Source organism: Anomaloglossus baeobatrachus, chromosome 1, assembly GCF_048569485.1.
Source record: "Anomaloglossus baeobatrachus isolate aAnoBae1 chromosome 1, aAnoBae1.hap1, whole genome shotgun sequence".
Taxonomy (NCBI): domain Eukaryota; kingdom Metazoa; phylum Chordata; class Amphibia; order Anura; family Aromobatidae; genus Anomaloglossus; species Anomaloglossus baeobatrachus.
The window spans coordinates 1,907,967-1,928,146 of NC_134353.1; the positions used below are offsets into that span (position 1 = coordinate 1,907,967).

Below are 20,180 nucleotides of genomic sequence, written 5' to 3' on the forward strand. Positions count from 1 at the left end.
ATCGTCTCTGCCAAGAAAATTGCTAAACTGCATAATGTGAGGCCATGAGAGGCGGAAATACAAAATGAAGTCCATACATTCATTCAAAAACTAAGAGGTGAACATCCAGGCAAATATCGGAGTCACCAAGTCGCTCATTACAAGGTCTATCAGGTCTGGTGACACCGGCAGTGGAGGCGGCTCATCTGCTTCATAATAGTGAGATCACAGATGTCCATACAAGCGCCGAGCGACGCGTGTTACACAAGTCTGGAATGCTGGCCGAATAAAGGTGAAGAAGCCTCAACTGTAATATCATCATAAGAAGCGTTAGCTCCAGATTACAAAGAAGAACAAAAAGTGGAAGATTGGAAACAAGTGATTTGCAGTGAAGACATGAAAGTCAATAGACGGCTCTGATGGGGAAAATGGGAAGAAACAGGGGGAAAAGGGGCAAACAGATCAAGAAACTGTCAGGTTCCGTGGAGGAAGCCTTATGATATGGGGATGTTTACAGCCAAAGGCGTTGGATACTTGACCCGGATGGATGTTAGCCTTAATACAGAGCTACATGTGAGGATCATACAGCTACTTCATACACTCGAGTACTATGGGTATGAAAAGCACGACATAGTGTTCCAGCAGGAGAACGACCCGAAGCATATGCCGAGATTGGAGAAGAAATGGTTCAATGACCATAAAGTAGAGGAGCTGAATTGTCCCCACAGTCCCCAGACCTCAACCCAATCCAACACGGTGAAGAAAAAGCTGTATATATCCCCAGTGAGCCGACCGGTATACATCAACACTGGGAATGTGGCAAAGAGACCTGACCAATGTAATATGAGAAGAACAGAACTAAGTAATAGCATCGGGGAAACGGACTGGAGCATAACACTAAGCGATAGGTTCAGGGGCGCTACACTATCAGGACCTACAAGGTACTGCATCCTGTCAAAGATGCAGGGCCTACCCCCAAGAACCTGGAAGACCAGTGCCGGTAACAGCAAAACACATTATAATCCATGTTTTTCCCCATTCCCCTGGTGACAGACTAGAGTTGGACCAAATGGATGACCACCTAGGGGTAGAGCTGATCCAGTTCACTAGACGACAACCAGGTGGGAGGGGTCAGACAGTCAGTGGAGTCAGTAAGTGGAAGTGAGAGGAGACGGACGTAACCGCACTGACAGACTGTAACGGCGACCTTAGGGCACAGGCTTCTGACTGCCGGTGAAGTACGGTGGAGTACTCCCGACATCATAGAACCGACGGGGTACAGAGCCCTAGGTCAGGCAAACGCTCCAGACAGACTTGATAAAATCTGCACAGTGAGGGGACCATCTAGGACCTCACTGACTGTAAAGTCCGGGGGCACCAGCAGTGATGGGAGAACAAGGGACTGGAACGGAACACCGACCCTACAGGGTTCAAACTGCTTGCCATACGGCGTAAAGACTGAGAGACTACCAGGAGGGGATCCCCAGACACTCCAAGACATGGGGACTCACCAACTAGAGAAGGGTGCAGGGGAAAGAAGTCACTAGGTCACCAATCCGGCACTGTGACTAAGGTAACCAGTTGTGAGGACCAGCCTTCCTCCGGGTACCAGCCATCAAACCGCTGTGAGTATAGAACCCAGTTAGACTGCAATCCCTTGTGTGGCCTACCTTTCCGTGCCTAACTCATCATCTACACCCTGGGGCCCTGGCCCTACATGTGGAGGGCCCAATACCCAGGCTGCCACTAACATCAGCCCCAGCGGTGAGAAACTGTGCAGCGGCATTTCCATCTCCATAACTGCAACCCACAAGTGGCGTCACGATACAAACTTTATAAATATTCCCCTGTACATAACCCCCTTCAAGTGACCCCCAGGGTCACGCAACTCGGCAATGGCCACCCAGTGAACTGTCCCCGTAAATATACGGCCCAGGACCAAGTACAACCTAGACCTGGGCGAGTTAATAGCATCGGGGAAAATGACTGGGGTATAAAACTAAGAGATAGCACTGGAGAAAAGAACTGGAGCATAAAACTAAGAGATAGCACTGGAGAAAAGGACTGGAGCATAAAACTATCAGATAGCACCGGAGAAAAGGACCGGAGCATAACACTAAGAGATAGCACTGGGGAAAAGAAACGGAGCATAAAACTAAGAGATAACACTGGAGAAAAGGACTGGAGCATAAAACTATCAGATAGCACCGAGGAAAAGGACCGGAGCATAAAACGAAGTGATAGCACCGGGGAAAAGAACTGGAGCATAAAACTAAGAGATAGCACTGGAGAAAAAGACTGGAGCATAAAACTAAGGCCCGTTTCACACGTCAGTGAAAAACACTGACATTCTTCACTGACGTGTAAAACACGCACATGTCCCTCCGTGTTCCGTGATTCACGGCACACGTGGGTTGTCCATGTGCAATCCGTGATCCGTGATTGCATATGGACATTACTCACCTGCCTTCACTGCTGCTGTCCATGGTGCTGATCTCCTCGGCTCTGCAGCGTCCGCCCACCGCTTTCAGCACCTACTTCCTGGTCGGCTGTTCCTGCTCTCATGAATATTCATGAGCCAGGCAGGAGCTGTCGAGAGCAGAGCAGGCACAGCGAATCGCAGGCAAGGTAAGTTGAAAATTTTGAATATTTAATATGTCCGTGATTTTCTTGTACGTGTTTCACTGATCACACACGGATCACACCATAGTGTGGTTCGTGGGTCATCAGTGATGCCAGACAAAAACTGACATGTCTCCGTGCAGAATCACGGCGAAGGGTGCACGCTGCACGGAGACACGTTCAGTGAAAAATCACTGATGTGTGAGCAGACCCATTGATTATAATGGGTCTGCGTATGTCAGTGATTCTGGTACGTTTTAAAAAAAGCACAAACGTACCAGAATCACTGACGTGTGAAAGGGGCCTTAGAGATAGCACCGGGGAAAAGGACTGGGGCATAAAATGAAGTGATAGCATCGGGGAAAAGGACCGGAGCATAAAACTAAGCAATAGCACCGGGGAAAAGGACCGGAGCATAAAACTAAGAGATAGCACCGGGGAAAAAGACTGGAGCATAAAACTAAGAGATAGCATCAGGGAAAAGGACTGGAGCATGAAACTAAGAGATAGCACCGGGGAAAAGGACTGGAGAATAAAACTAAGAGATAGCACCGGGGAAAAGGACTGGAGCATAAAACTAAGAGATAGCATCAGGGAAAAGGACTGGAGCATGAAACTAAGAGATAGCACCGGGGAAAAGAACTGGAGCATGAAACTAAGAGATAGCAATAGGAAAAAGGACTGGAGCATGAAACTAAGAGATAGCATCGGGGAAAAAGACTGGAGCATGAAACTAAGAGATAGCATCGGGGAAAAGGACTGGAGCATGAAACTAAGAGATAGCACAGGGGAAAAGGAATGGAGAATAAAACTAAGAGATAGCACCGGGGAAAAGGAATGGAGAATAAAACTAAGAGATAGCACCGGGGAAAAGAACTGGAGCATAAAACTAAAGGCCCCGTCACACTAAGCAACATCACTAGCAACATCGCTGCTAACGAACATCTTTTGTGACGTAGCAGCGATGTTGTTAGCGATGTTGCTGTGTGTGACATCCAGCAACAACCTGGCCCCTGCTGTGAGGTCGTTGGTTGTTGCTGAATGGCCTGGGCCATTTTTTAGTTGTTGCTCTCCCGCTGTGAAGCGCACATCGCTGTGTGTGACAGCAACAACGAAATGTGCAGGCAGCAGGAGCCGGCTTCTGCGGACACTGGTAACCACGGTAAACATCGGGTAACCAAGAAGCCTTGTCCTTGGTTACCCGATATTTACCTTCGTTACCAGCCTCCGCCGCTCTCACTGTCAGTGTCGGCTCCTGCTCCTTGCACGTGTAGCAGAGTACACATCGGGTAATTAACCCGATATGTACTGTAGCTAGGAGTACAAGGAGCCAGCGCTAAGCGGTGTGCGCGGCTCCCTGCTCTCTGCACATGTAGCTGCTGTACACATCGGTTAATTAACTCAATGTGTACTGTAGCTAGGAGAGCAAGGAGCCAGCGCTAAGCAGTGTGTGCTGCTCCCTGCTCTCTGCACGTGTATGGGTGCGTTGGTAACCAAGGTAAATATCGGGTTGGTTACCCGATATTTACCTTAGTTACCAAGCGCAGCATCGCTTCAGTGCGTCGCTGCTGGCTGGGGGCTGGTCACTGGTTGCTGGTGACAGCTCACCAGCAACCCGTGCAGCGATGCTCCAGCGATCCCTGCCAGGTCAGGTTGCTGGTGGGATCGCTGGAGCGTCTGACTGTGTGACCGCTCACCAGCAACCTCCTAGCAACTTACCAGCGATCCCTATCAGGTTGTATCGTTGTTGGGATCGCTGGTAAGTTGTTTAGTGTGACGGTACCTTAAGAGAATAGCACTGGAGAAAAGGACTGGAGCATAAAACTAAGACAGCACCGGAGAAAAGGACTGGAGCATAAAACTATGAGATAGCCCTGGTGTGAAGAATATGATGAGGGATATGACATTCATACATGTCAGTCAGCTCTCATATTCCATTATCACACATCCTGCTCTGACACAAGACACCAAATGCTAGGTGGCAAAAGTTAATTAAGACTCGGGAAGAGTTCCTGAGTAGAACTAGCCCCTGCTGTCAAGGGTAGTTTAGCTGAGAAATATGCGGGCAGCTATAAGTTTTACGACCAACCTCAAACAAGAACCCTAGACTTTGAGGCTCCCATGTAAGAGTTATAATATTAGGGAGCGCTTCACTCCCACATATAGGACAGGTATATTTCCGGCTTCATGACGACGAGACGCACGTCACTCCTATTTTCTACTAATAGTGTGACGTGCGAAACAGCTCGAAATTAATAACTCTCCAAGGGAAGGTGTATTGCAAATATAAAAATTGCTATTTTTGAGCACATACATTATGTTATACTATAACATATTGTTTAATCAGACAGACAAAGTGTACATGGTTACAAAATCTTGTGTATCCTTAAAGGTCCAGTCACACTAAGCAACTTACCAGCGATCCCAACAACGATAGGGATCGCTGGTAAGTTGCTAGGAGGTTGCTGGTGAGCTGTCACACTGCGACGCTCCAGCGATCCCACCAGCAACCTGACCTGGCAGGGATCGCTGGAGCGTGGCTACACGAGTTGCTGGTGAGCTCACCAGCAACCAGTGACCAGCCCCCAGTCTCCTAGTTACAGCACACATCAGGTTAATTAACCCGATGTGTGCTGCAGCTAAATGTGCACAGAGCAGGGAGCAGCGCACAATGCTTAGCGCTGGCTCCTTGCTCTCCTAGTTACAGCACACATCGGGTTAATTACCTGATGTGTGCTGCAGCTACATGTGCACAGAGCAGGAGCCGGCACTGACAGTGAGAGCGGAGTAGGCTGGTATCAAAGGTAAATATCGGGTAACCAAGGACAGGGCTTCTTAGTTACCCGATGTTTACATTGGTTACCAGCCTCAGCAGAAGCTGGCTCCCTGCTGCCTGCACATTTAGTTGTTGCTGTCTCGCTGTCACACACAGCGATCTGTGCTTCACAGCGGGACAGCAACAACTAAAAAATGGCCCAGGACATTCAGCAACAACCAACGACCTCACAGCAGGGGCCAGGTTGTTGCTGGATGTCACACACAGCAACATCGCTAGCAACGTCACAAAAGTTGTTCGTTACCAGCGATGTTGCTAGCGATGTTGCTTAGTGTGACGGGGCCTTTAGGGTTTCTGTGTGTTTGTCTTGAATATACAGACAGACAATATACCATTGTAAGAGAATCCTGAGAAATGATTTACTTTAGTTCCACAATCTGATGTTTTATGTGTTTGCTATATACACCGACAGACAATATATCCATTTACCTAGCTCAAATACCTGATGTGTATTCTTGGGAGATTTGAATGCTGTGGGTTTATTACCCCATTGTCTGATGTGTGGTGTATCTCTGATTCATCTATGCCCAATTACTGGCCATCAAAGGGCATGGATCAATAAGACTACAACACATTAACTTTAAGGCTTGTAATATTGTTCAAGCCTCTATAAGATCAGATGAAATATAGCACAGACAGAAGCTCATGAACCTGTATCGAGATGTCCGGTCAGTGTTGGGATTTCCAGGAGTCCTCTGTCTATGTCATGCTTCTCTGATTCTTAATGTTCCAGACAGATGATGTTCAAAACTCCTTGGTGATGTGAGTATTTAACTGTACTTAACCTTTGTTTGTTTAATATACAAAAGTGTACGCAATATCATACTTTTCCTTTAAGTTTGTATTTCATATTAACCTTTATAATAAAATTACTTAATTGCCTTCTTTAAAGCCGTATCTGAACCTTAGTGCTAAAAATATAGCAAAACAGAAGGCCACAGACGCAAATCATCAGTAGTAAAATAACTCGGAACACTGTGACTTGCATATATATTCAGCCCCCTTGAGTCAATACTTTGTAGCACCAACTTTTTCTGCAATTTCTGCTGCACGTCTATTGGGGGTGTCTCTCCAGTTATGCAGATCTGCAAGTGACAGGAGGTTACGCTGGAGACAGTTTGGGTCAGCCTCCAACACCACGCACAGTAGTAGCCAAAGCCATGGAAATAGAGCCATTGGTCAGAAAGTGCGTCTCCATCGATAAGGCTTAGAAACCTGAAGGAACTGAAAGAGAGAATCCTCCAGCCTCGGCCAGAAAGAGATGATAGAGCTTAGCAAGATACCTGGAGGAAGTGAAGGAGAGAATCCTCCAGCCTCGGCCAGAAGGAGATCATAGAGCTTAGCAAGAAACCTAGAGGAACTGAAGAGAAGCCTCGGCCAGAAAGAGATGATAGAGCTTAGCAAGAAACCTGGAGGAACTGAAGAGAGAAGTCTCCAGCCTTGACGAGAAAGAAGTGATAGAGCTCAGGAGAAACTGAATGAAGGAAGCCTCCAGCCTTGGCCAGAAAGAGATGATAGAGCTCAGCAAAAAACCTGGAGGAACTGAAGGAGAGAACCCTCCAGCCTCGGCCAGAAATACCTTTCTACGAAACCTCACATTCAAGGCTCTGGGAGAGAATCTGAAAAGTCACACACTGCTGTGCATCTGGAATGTGAGGACAGAAAACTGGGCCATGTAGTGGGGATATAGGCCTTTTACAAGGGGTGCGGACCATATAGCGGGGATGTGGGCCGTATACTGGGGACATGGGCCATATTCAGGGAGCGTGGGCCGTATACCGGGGCCGCAGGCTATATAGTAGGGACGTGGACCATATACCGGGGAGCGGATTATATATCAGGGAGAAGATAGTATACCAGGGGGCAACAGCAGTATACCGGGACGTGAAGGCTACTACCAGGGGTTTCGATTGTATACATGGGGTTAGGGCAGTATACTTGGGGATGAGTGCAGTATATCGTGCAATGAGGGTAGTATACCAGGAGGTGCGAGCTGTATACCACGGATGCGGACTGGATGCTGTGGGGTGCAGGCCATATAATGGGGTTGTGTAACATATACTGGGGGTGCAGAATGTATTCCGGTGGAGTGGGCCATATACCAGGGGAGCAGGCCATATACCAGGGGAGTGTATTCTATACCGGAAAAGCGAATCAGATACCAGGGGGTGAGGGCAGGATACCAGGAGTGATGGCCGTCTACTGGGGATGTGGGCTGTATACTGGGGGAAACAAGCCGTATATTGAGGGGTGAGGGCTGTATAGCGGGGCGTGGGCCGTATATCGGGGGAGAAGACAATATCCCGGGGACAAGGGCCGTATACCGGGGGAGCAGGCCGTATACCGGGGGTAGACTGTAAGGTCAGTCACAGGGTACAGAGGGGGGAGACCTGACAGCCCCTATACAGTCTGGGAGCAGGCACGAAATCGGGGGGAGTAGACTGTATACCAGGGGAATGGAACGTATACCGTTCTCTCACAGAGTGTGGTAGACGTGTAGGGTCAGTGACAGAGAACAGAGGGGTGAGGACCTTACAGCCCCTATACAGTCTGGGACCAGGCCGTGAAGAGGGGAAGTGGACCGTATATTGGGGAAGTGGACCATATACCGGGGGAGCAGGCCATATTCCATTCTCTCACACAATGTGGTAGACATGTAGGGTCAGTGACATAGGGGGGAGACCTGACAGCCCCTAAATACACTGTGTGCAGAATTATTAGGCAAACGAGTATTTTGATCACATGATACTTTTTATACATGTCGTCCTACTCCAAGCTGTATAGGCTGAGAGCCAACTACCAATTAAGTAAATCAGGTGCTGTGCATCTCTGTAATGAGGAGGGGTGCGGTGTAATGACACAACACCCTATATAAGGTGTGCTTAATTATTAGGCAACTTCCTTTCCTTTGGCAAAATGGGTTAGAAGAGAGATTTGATGGGCTCTGAAAAGTCCAAAATTGTGAGATGTCTTGCAGAGGGATGCAGCAGTCTTGAAATTGACAAACTTTTGAAGTGTGATCACCAAACAAACGTTTCATGGCAAATAGCCAACAAGGTCGCAAGAAGCATGCTGGGCAAAAAAGGTGCAAAATAACTGCCCATGAATTGAGGAAAATCAAGCGTGAAGCTGCCAAGATGCCATTTGTCACCGGTTTGGCCACATTTCAGAGCTGCAACGTTACTGGAGTATCAAAAAGCACAAGGTGTGCCATACTCAGGGCCATGGCCAAGGTAAGGAAGGCTGAAAAACCACCACCTCTGACCAAGAAACATCAGATAAAACCTCAAGACTGGGCCAAGACATATCTTAAGACTGATTTTTCAAAGGTTTTATGGACTGATGAAATGAGAGTAACTCTTGATGGGCAGATGGATGGGCCAGAGGCTGGATCAGTAAAGGGCAGAGAGCTCCATTCCGACTCAGACACCAGCAAGGTGGAGGTGGGGACTGGTATGGACTGGTATCATCAAAGATCAACTTGTGGGACCTTTTCAGGTTGAGGATGGAGTGAAGCTCAACTCCCAGACCTACTGCCAGTTTCTGAAAGACAACTTCTTCAAGCAGTGGTACAAGAAGAAGTCGCTATCGTTCAAGAAAAACATGATTTTCATGCAGGACAATGCTCCATCACATGCATCCAACTACTCCACAGCGTAGCTGGCCAGTAAAAGTCTAAAAAGGTCTAAAGGTCGAAAAAATAATGACATGGCCCCCTTGTTCACCTGATCTGAACCCCATAGAGAACCTGTGGTCCCTCATAAAATGTAAGATCTGCAGGGATGGAAAACAGTCCATCTCTGGGAGCAGTGTCTGGAGGCTGTGGTGTCTGGAGGCTGTGGTGTCTGGAGGCTGTGGTGGCTGCGGTGTCTGGAGGCTGTGGTGGCTGGAGGCTGCGGTGTCTGGAGGCTGCGGTGGCTGGAGGCTGCAGTGGCTGGAGGCTGTGGAGTCTGGAGGCTGTGGTGTCTGGAGGCTGCGGTGTCTGGAGGCTGTTGTGTCTGGAGAATGTGGTGGCTGGAGGCTGTGGTGGCTGGAGGCTGTGGTGTCTGGAGGCTGTGGTGGCTGGAGGCTGTGGTGGCTGGAGGCTGTGGTGGCTGGAGGCTGTGGTGACTGGAGGCTGCGGTGTCTGGAGGCTGTGGTGGCTGCTGCACGCAATGTTGATGGTAAACAGATCAAGCAATGACAGGATCTATGGATGGTGGCTGCTGAGTGTCATCAGAAAGAAAGGGGGCTATATTGGTCACTCATTTTTTGGGGTTTTGTTTTTGCATGTCAGAAATGTTTATTTCTATATTTTGTGCAGTTATATTGGTTACCTGGTGACAATAAACAAGTGAGATGGGAATAGATTTGGTTTTTATGAAGTTGCCTAATAATTCTACACAGTAACAGTTACCTGCAAAAACAGATCATCCTAAGAAGCCAAATCGAAAAACCCCTCCAACTGCCAAAAATATTAAGCTTTGATATTTATGAGTCTTTTGGGTGACTGAGAACATAGTTGTTGATCAATAAAAAAAAATCCTCTAAAATACAACTTGCCTAATAATTCTGCACACGGTGAGCAGTCTGGGATTTGACCATATACTGGGGTAGTGGGCTGTGCACCGGGGGAGCGGGCCGTACACTGTTCTCTCACACAATGTGGTAGACTTATATGGGCAGCAACGGGGCACGTAGACAGCCTCTATACAGTCCAGGAGCGGGCCCGATATCGGGGGGAGTAGACTGTATACCAGGGGAGTGCACCGTATACCGTTCTCTCACACAATGTGGTAGACGTGTAGGGTCAGTGACATCAAACAGAGGGGAGAGACCTGACAGCCTCTATACAGCCAGACTGTATAGGGGCTGGCTGTATAGGGAACCTATATTGGGGAGTGGACCATATACCGGGGTAGAGGACTGTACATCAGGGGAGTTGACCATATACCAGGGAGTGTACCATATAACGGGGGAGTGGGCCGCATAGCATTCTCTCACACAATGTGGTAGACGTGTAGGGTCAGTGACAGGGCACATAAGGGGGAGACCTGACAGCCCCTATACAGTCTGAGAGCAACCCATATACTGGGGAGCGGCCCATATACCATTCTCTCACATAATGTAATAGACCTACAGTATACGGTAAGCAGAGTCTAGGATAGATTGTAGGGGTGCGAAACTGTTAGAAGGGATGCCACAGACCTAGAGGTTGCAATAGTCCAGGCGGGTGATAATAGGTTTTTGCAGGTTCTTGGGTCAGGAATGTACAAATTCGGGAAATATTTTTGAGTTGGAGGTGGCAGGAGGTGGAGAGACCTTGGATGTGTGGCTTGAAAGAGAGATCAGACTCCAGAGTTACTCCCAGGCAGCGAGCACGTGGGACTGGGGAAAGTGAGCAGCCATTGACATTGATGGATAGGTCAGGTGGGGGGAGGTTGAGTGAGGAGGAGGAAAGATAATGAATTCTGTTTTGTCCATGTTCAGTTTTAGAAATCGAGCAGAGAAAAAGGATAAAATAGCAGACAGACATTGTGGGATTCTAGTTAGTAGGGAGGTGATGTCAGGTCCAGAAAGGTAGATCTGCATATCATCGGCGTAGAGATGATACTGAAAGCCGTGGGACTCTATGAGCTGTCCCAGGCCGAAGGTGTAGATGGAGAACAGCAGGGGTCCAAGAACTGAACCTTGGGGGACACCGACAGATAGAGGGTTAGATGAGGAGGTGGTGTGAGAATGGGAGTCGCTGAAAGTCCGGTCTGTGAGGTATGAGGGGATCCAAGATAAGGCCAAGTATGTGATGCCCAGAGACGAGACAATTTGTAGCAGAAGGGAATGGTCTACAGTGTCAAAGGCAGAGGACAGGTCCAGGAGGAGGAGGAAAGAGTAGTGTTGCTTGGCTTTGGCGGTTAGTAGGTCATTGGTGACTTTAGTTAGGGCAATCTCAGTGGAATGATGCGTTCGGAAGCCAGATTGTAGCCAGTCAATAAGGGAGCAAGAGGAGAGGTATAAGGACAGTTCAAGATGGACATGCTGTTCCAGTAGTTTTGAGGCATAGGGGAGAAGGGATATGGGGCAATAGTTTGGCACAGAGGCTGGGTCAAGGGAGGAATTTTTGAGGATGGGTGTGATTGAGGCATGTTTAAAGGATGAAGGGAATACACCGGTTGTTAGTGATAGGTTGAAGAGATGGGTTAGGGCTGGTATGAAGACTGTGGGGAGATTGGGGATCAGGTGGGATGGGAGTGGATCAAGTGCACAGGTGGTGAGATGTGATCTTGAGAGTAGAGTGGAAAGATGATCTTCTGTCATGGTGGAGAAGCTGGATTTGGAGGAAGAGGGCTGAGTAGTTGTGAGGACGGGCTGTTGTGATTGTGGGCCAAAGCTTGCTCTGATGTGGTCTATGTATACGTCTATGTAATAGTCAGTGATGGGGCACATAGGAGGGAGACCTGACAGCCTCTATACAGTTTTTTGAGGGGGCCGTATATGATATGGGGGGAGCGGGACGTATAATGTTCTCTCACACAATGTAATAGGAGTATATGGTCAGTGACGGGGCACATGGGGGGGAGACCTGACAGCCCCTATATAGTCTGGGAGCGGACGTATACCATTCTCTCACACATGTGGTAGATGTATATGGTCAGTGACGGGGCACATAGGGGGGAGACCTGACAGCCCCTATATACAGTCTGGGAGCGGACGTATACCATTCTCTCACACATGTGGTAGATGTATACGGTCAGTGACGGGGCACATAGGGGGGAGCACTGACAGCCCCTATATACAGTCTGGGAGCGGACGTATACCATTCTCTCACACATGTGGTAGATGTATATGGTCAGTGACGGGGCACATAGGGGGGAGCACTGACAGCCCCTATATAGTCTGTGAGCAGACGTATACCATTCTCTCACACATGTGGTAGATGTATACGGTCAGTGACGGAGCACATCGGGGGGAGACCTGACAGCCCCTATATACAGTCTGTGAGCGGACGTATACCATTCTCTCACACATGTGGTAGATATATACGGTCAGTGACGGAGCACATAGGGGGGAGACCTGACAGCCCCTATATACAGTCTGGGAGCGGATGTATACCATTCTCTCACACATGTGGTAGATGTATACGGTCAGTGACGGGGCATATAGGGGGGAGACCTGACAGCCCCTATATACAATCTGGTGGGAGGCAGTATACCATTCTCTCACACATGTGGTAGATGTATACGGTCAGTGATGGGGCACATAGAAGGGAGACCTGACAGCCCCTATATACAGTCTGGGAGCGGGCCGTATACCATTCTCTCACACATGTGGTAGATGTATACGGTCAGTGACTGGGCAAATAGGGGGAGCACTGACAGCCCCTATATACAGTCTGGGAGCGGACGTATACCATTCTCTCACACATGTGGTAGATGTATACGGTCAGTGACGGGGCACATAGGGGGGGTCCTGACAGCCCCTATATACAGTCTAGGAGCGGACGTATACCATTCTCTCACACATGTGGTAGATGTATACGGTCAGTGACGGGGCACATAGGGGGGGTCCTGACAGCCCCTATATACAGTCTAGGAGCGGACGTATACCATTCTCTCACACATGTGGTAGATGTATATGGTCAGTGACGGGGCACATAGGGGGGGAGACCTGACAGCCCCTATATACAGTCTGGGAGCGGACCGTATACCATTCTCTCACACATGTGGTAGATACATATGGTCAGTGACGGGGCACATAGGGGGAGACCTGACAGCCCCTATATACAGTCTGGGAGCGGACGTATACCATTCTCTCACACATGTGGTAGATGTATACGGTCAGTGACGGGGCACATAGGGGGAGCACTGACAGTCCCTATATACAGTCTGGGAGCGGACGTATACCATTCTCTCACACATGTGGTAGATGTATATGGTCAGTGACGGGGCACATAGGGGGGGTCCTGACAGCCCCTATATACAGTCTGGGAGCGGACGTATACCATTCTCTCACACATGTGGTAGATGTATACGGTCAGTGACGGGGCACATAGGGGGGAGACCTGACAGCCCCTATATACAGTCTGGGAGCGGACGTATACCATTCTCTCACACATGTGGTAGATGTATATGGTCAATGACGGGGCACATAGGGGGGAGACCTGACAGCCCCTATATACAGTCTGGGAGCGGACGTATACCATTCTCTCACACATGTGGTAGATGTATACGGTCAGTGACGGGGCACATAGGGGGGAGACCTGACAGCCCCTATATACAGTCTGGGAGCGGACGTATACCATTCTCTCACACATGTGGTAGATGTATATGGTCAATGACGGGGCACATAGGGGGGAGACCTGACAGCCCCTATATACAGTCTGGGAGCGGACGTATACCATTCTCTCACACATGTGGTAGATGTATACGGTCAGTGACGGGGCACATAGGGGGGAGACCTGACAGCCCCTATATACAGTCTGGGAGCGGACGTATACCATTCTCTCACACATGTGGTAGATGTATACGGTCAGTGACGGGGCACATAGGGGGGAGACCTGACAGCCCCTATATACAGTCTGGGAGCGGACGTATACCATTCTCTCACACATGTGGTAGATGTATACGGTCAGTGACGGGGCACATAGGGGGAGCACTGACAGCCCCTATATACAGTCTGGGAGCGGACGTATACCATTCTCTCACACATGTGGTAGATGTATACGGTCAGTGACGGGGCACATAGGGGGGAGCACTGACAGCCCCTATATACAGTCTGGGAGCGGACGTATACCATTCTCTCACACATGTGGTAGATGTATATGGTCAGTGACGGGGCACATAGGGGGGAGACCTGACAGCCCCTATATACAGTCTGGGAGCGGACGTATACCATTCTCTCACACATGTGGTAGATGTATACGGTCAGTGACGGGGCACATAGGGGGAGCACTGACAGCCCCTATATACAGTCTGGGAGCGGACGTATACCATTCTCTCACACATGTGGTAGATGTATACGGTCAGTGACGGGGCACATAGGGGGGAGACCTGACAGCCCCTATATACAGTCTGGGAGCGGATGTATACCATTCTCTCACACATGTGGTAGATGTATACGGTCAGTGACGGGGCACATAGGGGGGAGACCTGACAGCCCCTATATACAGTCTGGGAGCGGACGTATACCATTCTCTCACACATGTGGTAGATGTATATGGTCAGTGACGGGGCACATAGGGGGGAGACCTGACAGCCCCTATATACAGTCTGGGAGCGGACGTATACCATTCTCTCACACATGTGGTAGATGTATACGGTCAGTGACGGGGCACATAGGGGGAGCACTGACAGCCCCTATATACAGTCTGGGAGCGGACGTATACCATTCTCTCACACATGTGGTAGATGTATACGGTCAGTGACGGGGCACATAGGGGGGAGACCTGACAGCCCCTATATACAGTCTGGGAGCGGATGTATACCATTCTCTCACACATGTGGTAGATGTATACGGTCAGTGACGGGGCACATAGGGGGGAGACCTGACAGCCCCTATATACAGTCTGGGAGCGGACGTATACCATTCTCTCACACATGTGGTAGATGTATACGGTCAGTGACGGGGCACATAGGGGGGAGCACTGACAGCCCCTATATACAGTCTGGGAGCGGACGTATACCATTCTCTCACACATGTGGTAGATGTATATGGTCAGTGACGGGGCACATAGGGGGGAGACCTGACAGCCCCTATATACAGTCTGGGAGCGGACGTATACCATTCTCTCACACATGTGGTAGATGTATACGGTCAGTGACGGGGCACATAGGGGGAGCACTGACAGCCCCTATATACAGTCTGGGAGCGGACGTATACCATTCTCTCACACATGTGGTAGATGTATACGGTCAGTGACGGGGCACATAGGGGGGAGCACTGACAGCCCCTATATACAGTCTGGGAGCGGACGTATACCATTCTCTCACACATGTGGTAGATGTATATGGTCAGTGACGGGGCACATAGGGGGGAGCACTGACAGCCCCTATATACAGTCTGGGAGCAGACGTATACCATTCTCTCACACATGTGGTAGATGTATACGGTCAGTGACGGGGCACATAGGGGGGAGACCTGACAGCCCCTATATACAGTCTGGGAGCGGACGTATACCATTCTCTCACACATGTGGTAGATGTATACGGTCAGTGACGGGGCACATAGGGGGGAGACCATGACAGCCCCTATATACAGTCTGGGAGCGGACGTATACCATTCTCTCACACATGTGGTAGATGTATATTGGTCAGTGACGGGGCACATAGGGGGGGGAGACCTGACAGCCCCTATATACAGTCTGGGGAGCGGACGTATACCATTCTCTCACACATGTGGTAGATGTATACGGTCAGTGACGGGGCACATAGGGGGGGAGACCTGACAGCCCCTATATACAGTCTGGGAGCGGCCTTCACTCACCTTCCCAAACTTGTTCTGCTTGATGTGCAGCTGACCCTCCTTTAGGGGCTTGTCAGGGGCGGCCATCCCGGGCTGTGGATCACTGAGACACAAAGCTCCGAACCCTCCGCAGGACATCTCCGCACTCACAATATGGATCCACAGGTCGCAGCTTCCCCCGCACTTCTCCAACTTCTCTGCTCTTCACTCAGCCCCGGCCCTTCCCCCCGCCTCAATTTCTGCTTTTCTATAACTTCCCTCCTCTGTCAGCTTCCTGTATACACATCACTGCACTGTATATACCGTCACTTATTGGTACCTACTATCACTTGATATATACACATCACTGCACTGTATATACCGGTCACATGTCCTATATACTGATATATACACATCACTGCACTGTATATACCGGTCACATGTCCTAATATACTGATATATACACAATCACTGCACTGTTATATACCGGTCACATGTCCCTATATACTGAATATACACATCACTGCACTGTATATACCGGTACACATGTCCCTATATACTGATATATATACACATCACTGCACTGTATATACCGGTCACATGTCCTATATACTGATATATACACATCACTGCACTGTATATACCGGTCACATGTCCTATATACTGATATATACACATCACTTGCACTGTATATACCGTCACCATGTCCTATATACTGATATATACACATCACTGCACTGTATATACCGGTCACATGTCCTATATACTGATATATACACATCACTGCACTGTATATACCGGTCACATGTCCTATATACTGATATATACACATCACTGCACTGTATATACCGGTCACATGTCCTATATACTGATATATACACATCACTGCACTGTATATACCGTCACATGTCCTATATACTGATATATACACATCACTGCACTGTATATACCAGTCACATGTCCTATATACTGATATATACACATCACTGCACTGTAATATACCGTCACATGTCCTATATACTGATATATACACATCACTGCACTGTATATACCGTCACATGTCCTATATCACTGATATATACACATCACTGGCACTGTATATACCGGTCACATGTCCTATATACTGATATATACACATCACTGCACTGTATATACCGGTCACATGTCCTATATACTGATATATACACATCACTGCACTGTATATACCGATCACATGTCCTATATACTGATATATACACATCACTGCACTGTATATACCGGTCACATGTCCTATATACTGATATATACACATCACTGCACTTGTATATACCGGTCACATGTCCTATATACTGATATATACACATCACTGCACTGTATATACCGTCACATGTCCTATATACTGATATATACACATCACTGCACTGTATATACCGGTCACATGTCCTATAATACTGATATATACACATCACTGCACTGTATATACCGGTCACATGTCCTATATACTGATATATACACATCACTGCACTGTATATACCGTCACATGTCCTATATACTGATATATACACATCACTGCACTGTATATACCGTCACATGTCCTATATACTGATATATACACATCACTGCACTGTATATACCGGTCACATGTCCTATATACTGATATATACACATCACTGCACTGTATATTACCGGTCACATGTCCTATATACTGATATATATACACATCACTGCACTGTATATACCGGTCACATGTCCTATATACTGATATATACACATCACTGCACTGTATAATACCGTCACATGTCCTATATACTGATATATACACATCACTGCACTGTATATACCGTCACCATGTCCTATATACTGATATATACACATCACTGCACTGTATATACGGTCACATGTCCTATATACTGATATATAACACATCACTGCACTGTATATACCGTCACATGTCCTATACACTGATATATACACATCACTGCACTGTATATACCGGTCACATGTCCTATATACTGATATATACACATCACTGCACTGTATATACCGTCCACATGTACCTATATACTGATATATACACATCACTGCACTGTATATACCGGTCACATGTCCTATATACTGATATATACACATCACTGCACTTGTAATATACCGATCACATGTCCTATATACTGATATATACACATCACTGCACTGTATATACCGGTCACATGTCCTATATACTGATATATACACATCACTGCACTGTATATACCGGTCACATGTCCTATATACTGATATATACACATCACTGCACTGTATATACCGTCACATGTCCTATATACTGATATATACACATCACTTGCACTGTATATACCGGTCCACATGTCCTATATACTGATATATACACATCACTGCACTGTATATACCGGTCACATGTCCTATATACTGATATATACACATCACTGCACTGTATATACCGTCACATGTCCTATATACTGATATATACACATCACTGCACTGTATATACCGTCACATGTCCTATATACTGATATATGACACATCACTGCACTGTAGATACCGGTCACATGTCCTATATACTGATATATTCACATCACTGCACTGTATATACCGGTCACATGTCCTATATACTAGATATATACACATCACTGCACTGTATATACCGGTCACATGTCCTATATACTGATATATACACATCACTGCACTGTACTATTACCGGTCACATGTCCTATATACTGATATATACACATCACTGCACTGTATATACCGTCACATGTCCTATATACTTGATTATATACACATCAACTGCACTGTATATACCGTCACATGTCCTATATACTGATATATACACATCACTGCACTGTATATACCGGTCACATGTCCTATATACTGATATATACACATCACTGCACTGTATATACCGGTCACATGTCCTATATACTGATATATACACATCACTGGCACTGTATATACCGGTCACATGTCCTATATACTGATATATACACATCACTGCACTGTATATACCGGTCACATGTCCTATATACTGATATATACACATCACTGCACTGTATATACCGGTCACATGTCCTATATACTGATATATACACATCACTAGCACTGTATATACCGGTCACATGTCCTATATACTGATATATACACATCACTGCACTGTATATACCGGTCACATGTCCTATATACTGATATATACACCATCACTGCACTGTATATACCGTCACATGTCCTATATACTGATATATACACATCACTGCACTGTATATACCAGTCACATGTCCTATATACTGATATATACACATCACTGGCACTGTATAATACCGTCACATGTCCTATATACTGATATATACACATCACTGCACTGTATATACCGTCACATGTCCTATACACTGAGTATATACACATCACTGCACTGTATATACCGGTCACATGTCCTATATACTGATATATACACATCACATGCACTGTATATACCGGTCACATGTCCTATATACTGATATATACACATCACTGCACTGTATATACCGATCACATGTCCCTATTATACTGATATATACACATCACTGCACTGTATATACCGGTCACATGTCCTATATACTGATATATACACATCACTGCACTGTTATATACCGGTCACATGTCCTATATACTGATATATACACATCACTGCACTGTATATACCGTCACATGTCCTATATACTGATATATACACATCACTGCACTGTATATACCGGTCACATGTCCTATATACTGATATATACACATCACTGCACTGTATATACCGGTCACATGTCCTATATACTGATATATACACATCACTGCACTGTATATACCGTCACATGTCCTATATACTGATTATATACACATCACTGCACTGTATATACCGTCACATGTCCTATATACTGATATATACACATCACTGCACTGTATATACCGGTCACATGTCCTATATACTGATATATACACATCACTGCACTGTAATATACCGGTCACATGTCCTATATACTGATATATACACATCACTGCACTGTATATACCGGTCACATGTCCTATATACTGATATATACACATCACTGCACTGTATATACCGTCACATGTCCTATATACTGATATATACACATCACTGCACTGTATATACCGTCACATGTCCTATATACTGATATATACACATCACTGCACTGTATATACCGGTCACATGTCCTATATACTGATATATACACATCACTGCACTGTATATACCGTCACATGTCCTATACACTGATATATACACATCACTGCACTGTATATACCGGTCACATGTCCTATATACTGATATATACACATCACTGCACTGTATATA

The 20,180-nt window shown here is 47.0% G+C and overlaps 1 protein-coding gene across 2 annotated transcripts in view; it reads right to left on the minus strand.

The window, feature by feature from the left end:
• DOK1 (docking protein 1) overlaps nt 1-16,096 on the minus strand; it is an 85,129-nt gene extending 69,033 nt beyond the window's left edge. For both annotated transcript variants that reach the window (XM_075345417.1, XM_075345408.1), the window contains exon 1: nt 15,896-16,096. In XM_075345417.1, coding sequence (XP_075201532.1) covers nt 15,896-16,012 — 117 coding nt within the window. In that variant the 5' untranslated portion in view covers nt 16,013-16,096. The remainder of the gene's footprint in view (nt 1-15,895) is intronic.
• Between the last annotated feature and the right edge of the window lie 4,084 nt (nt 16,097-20,180).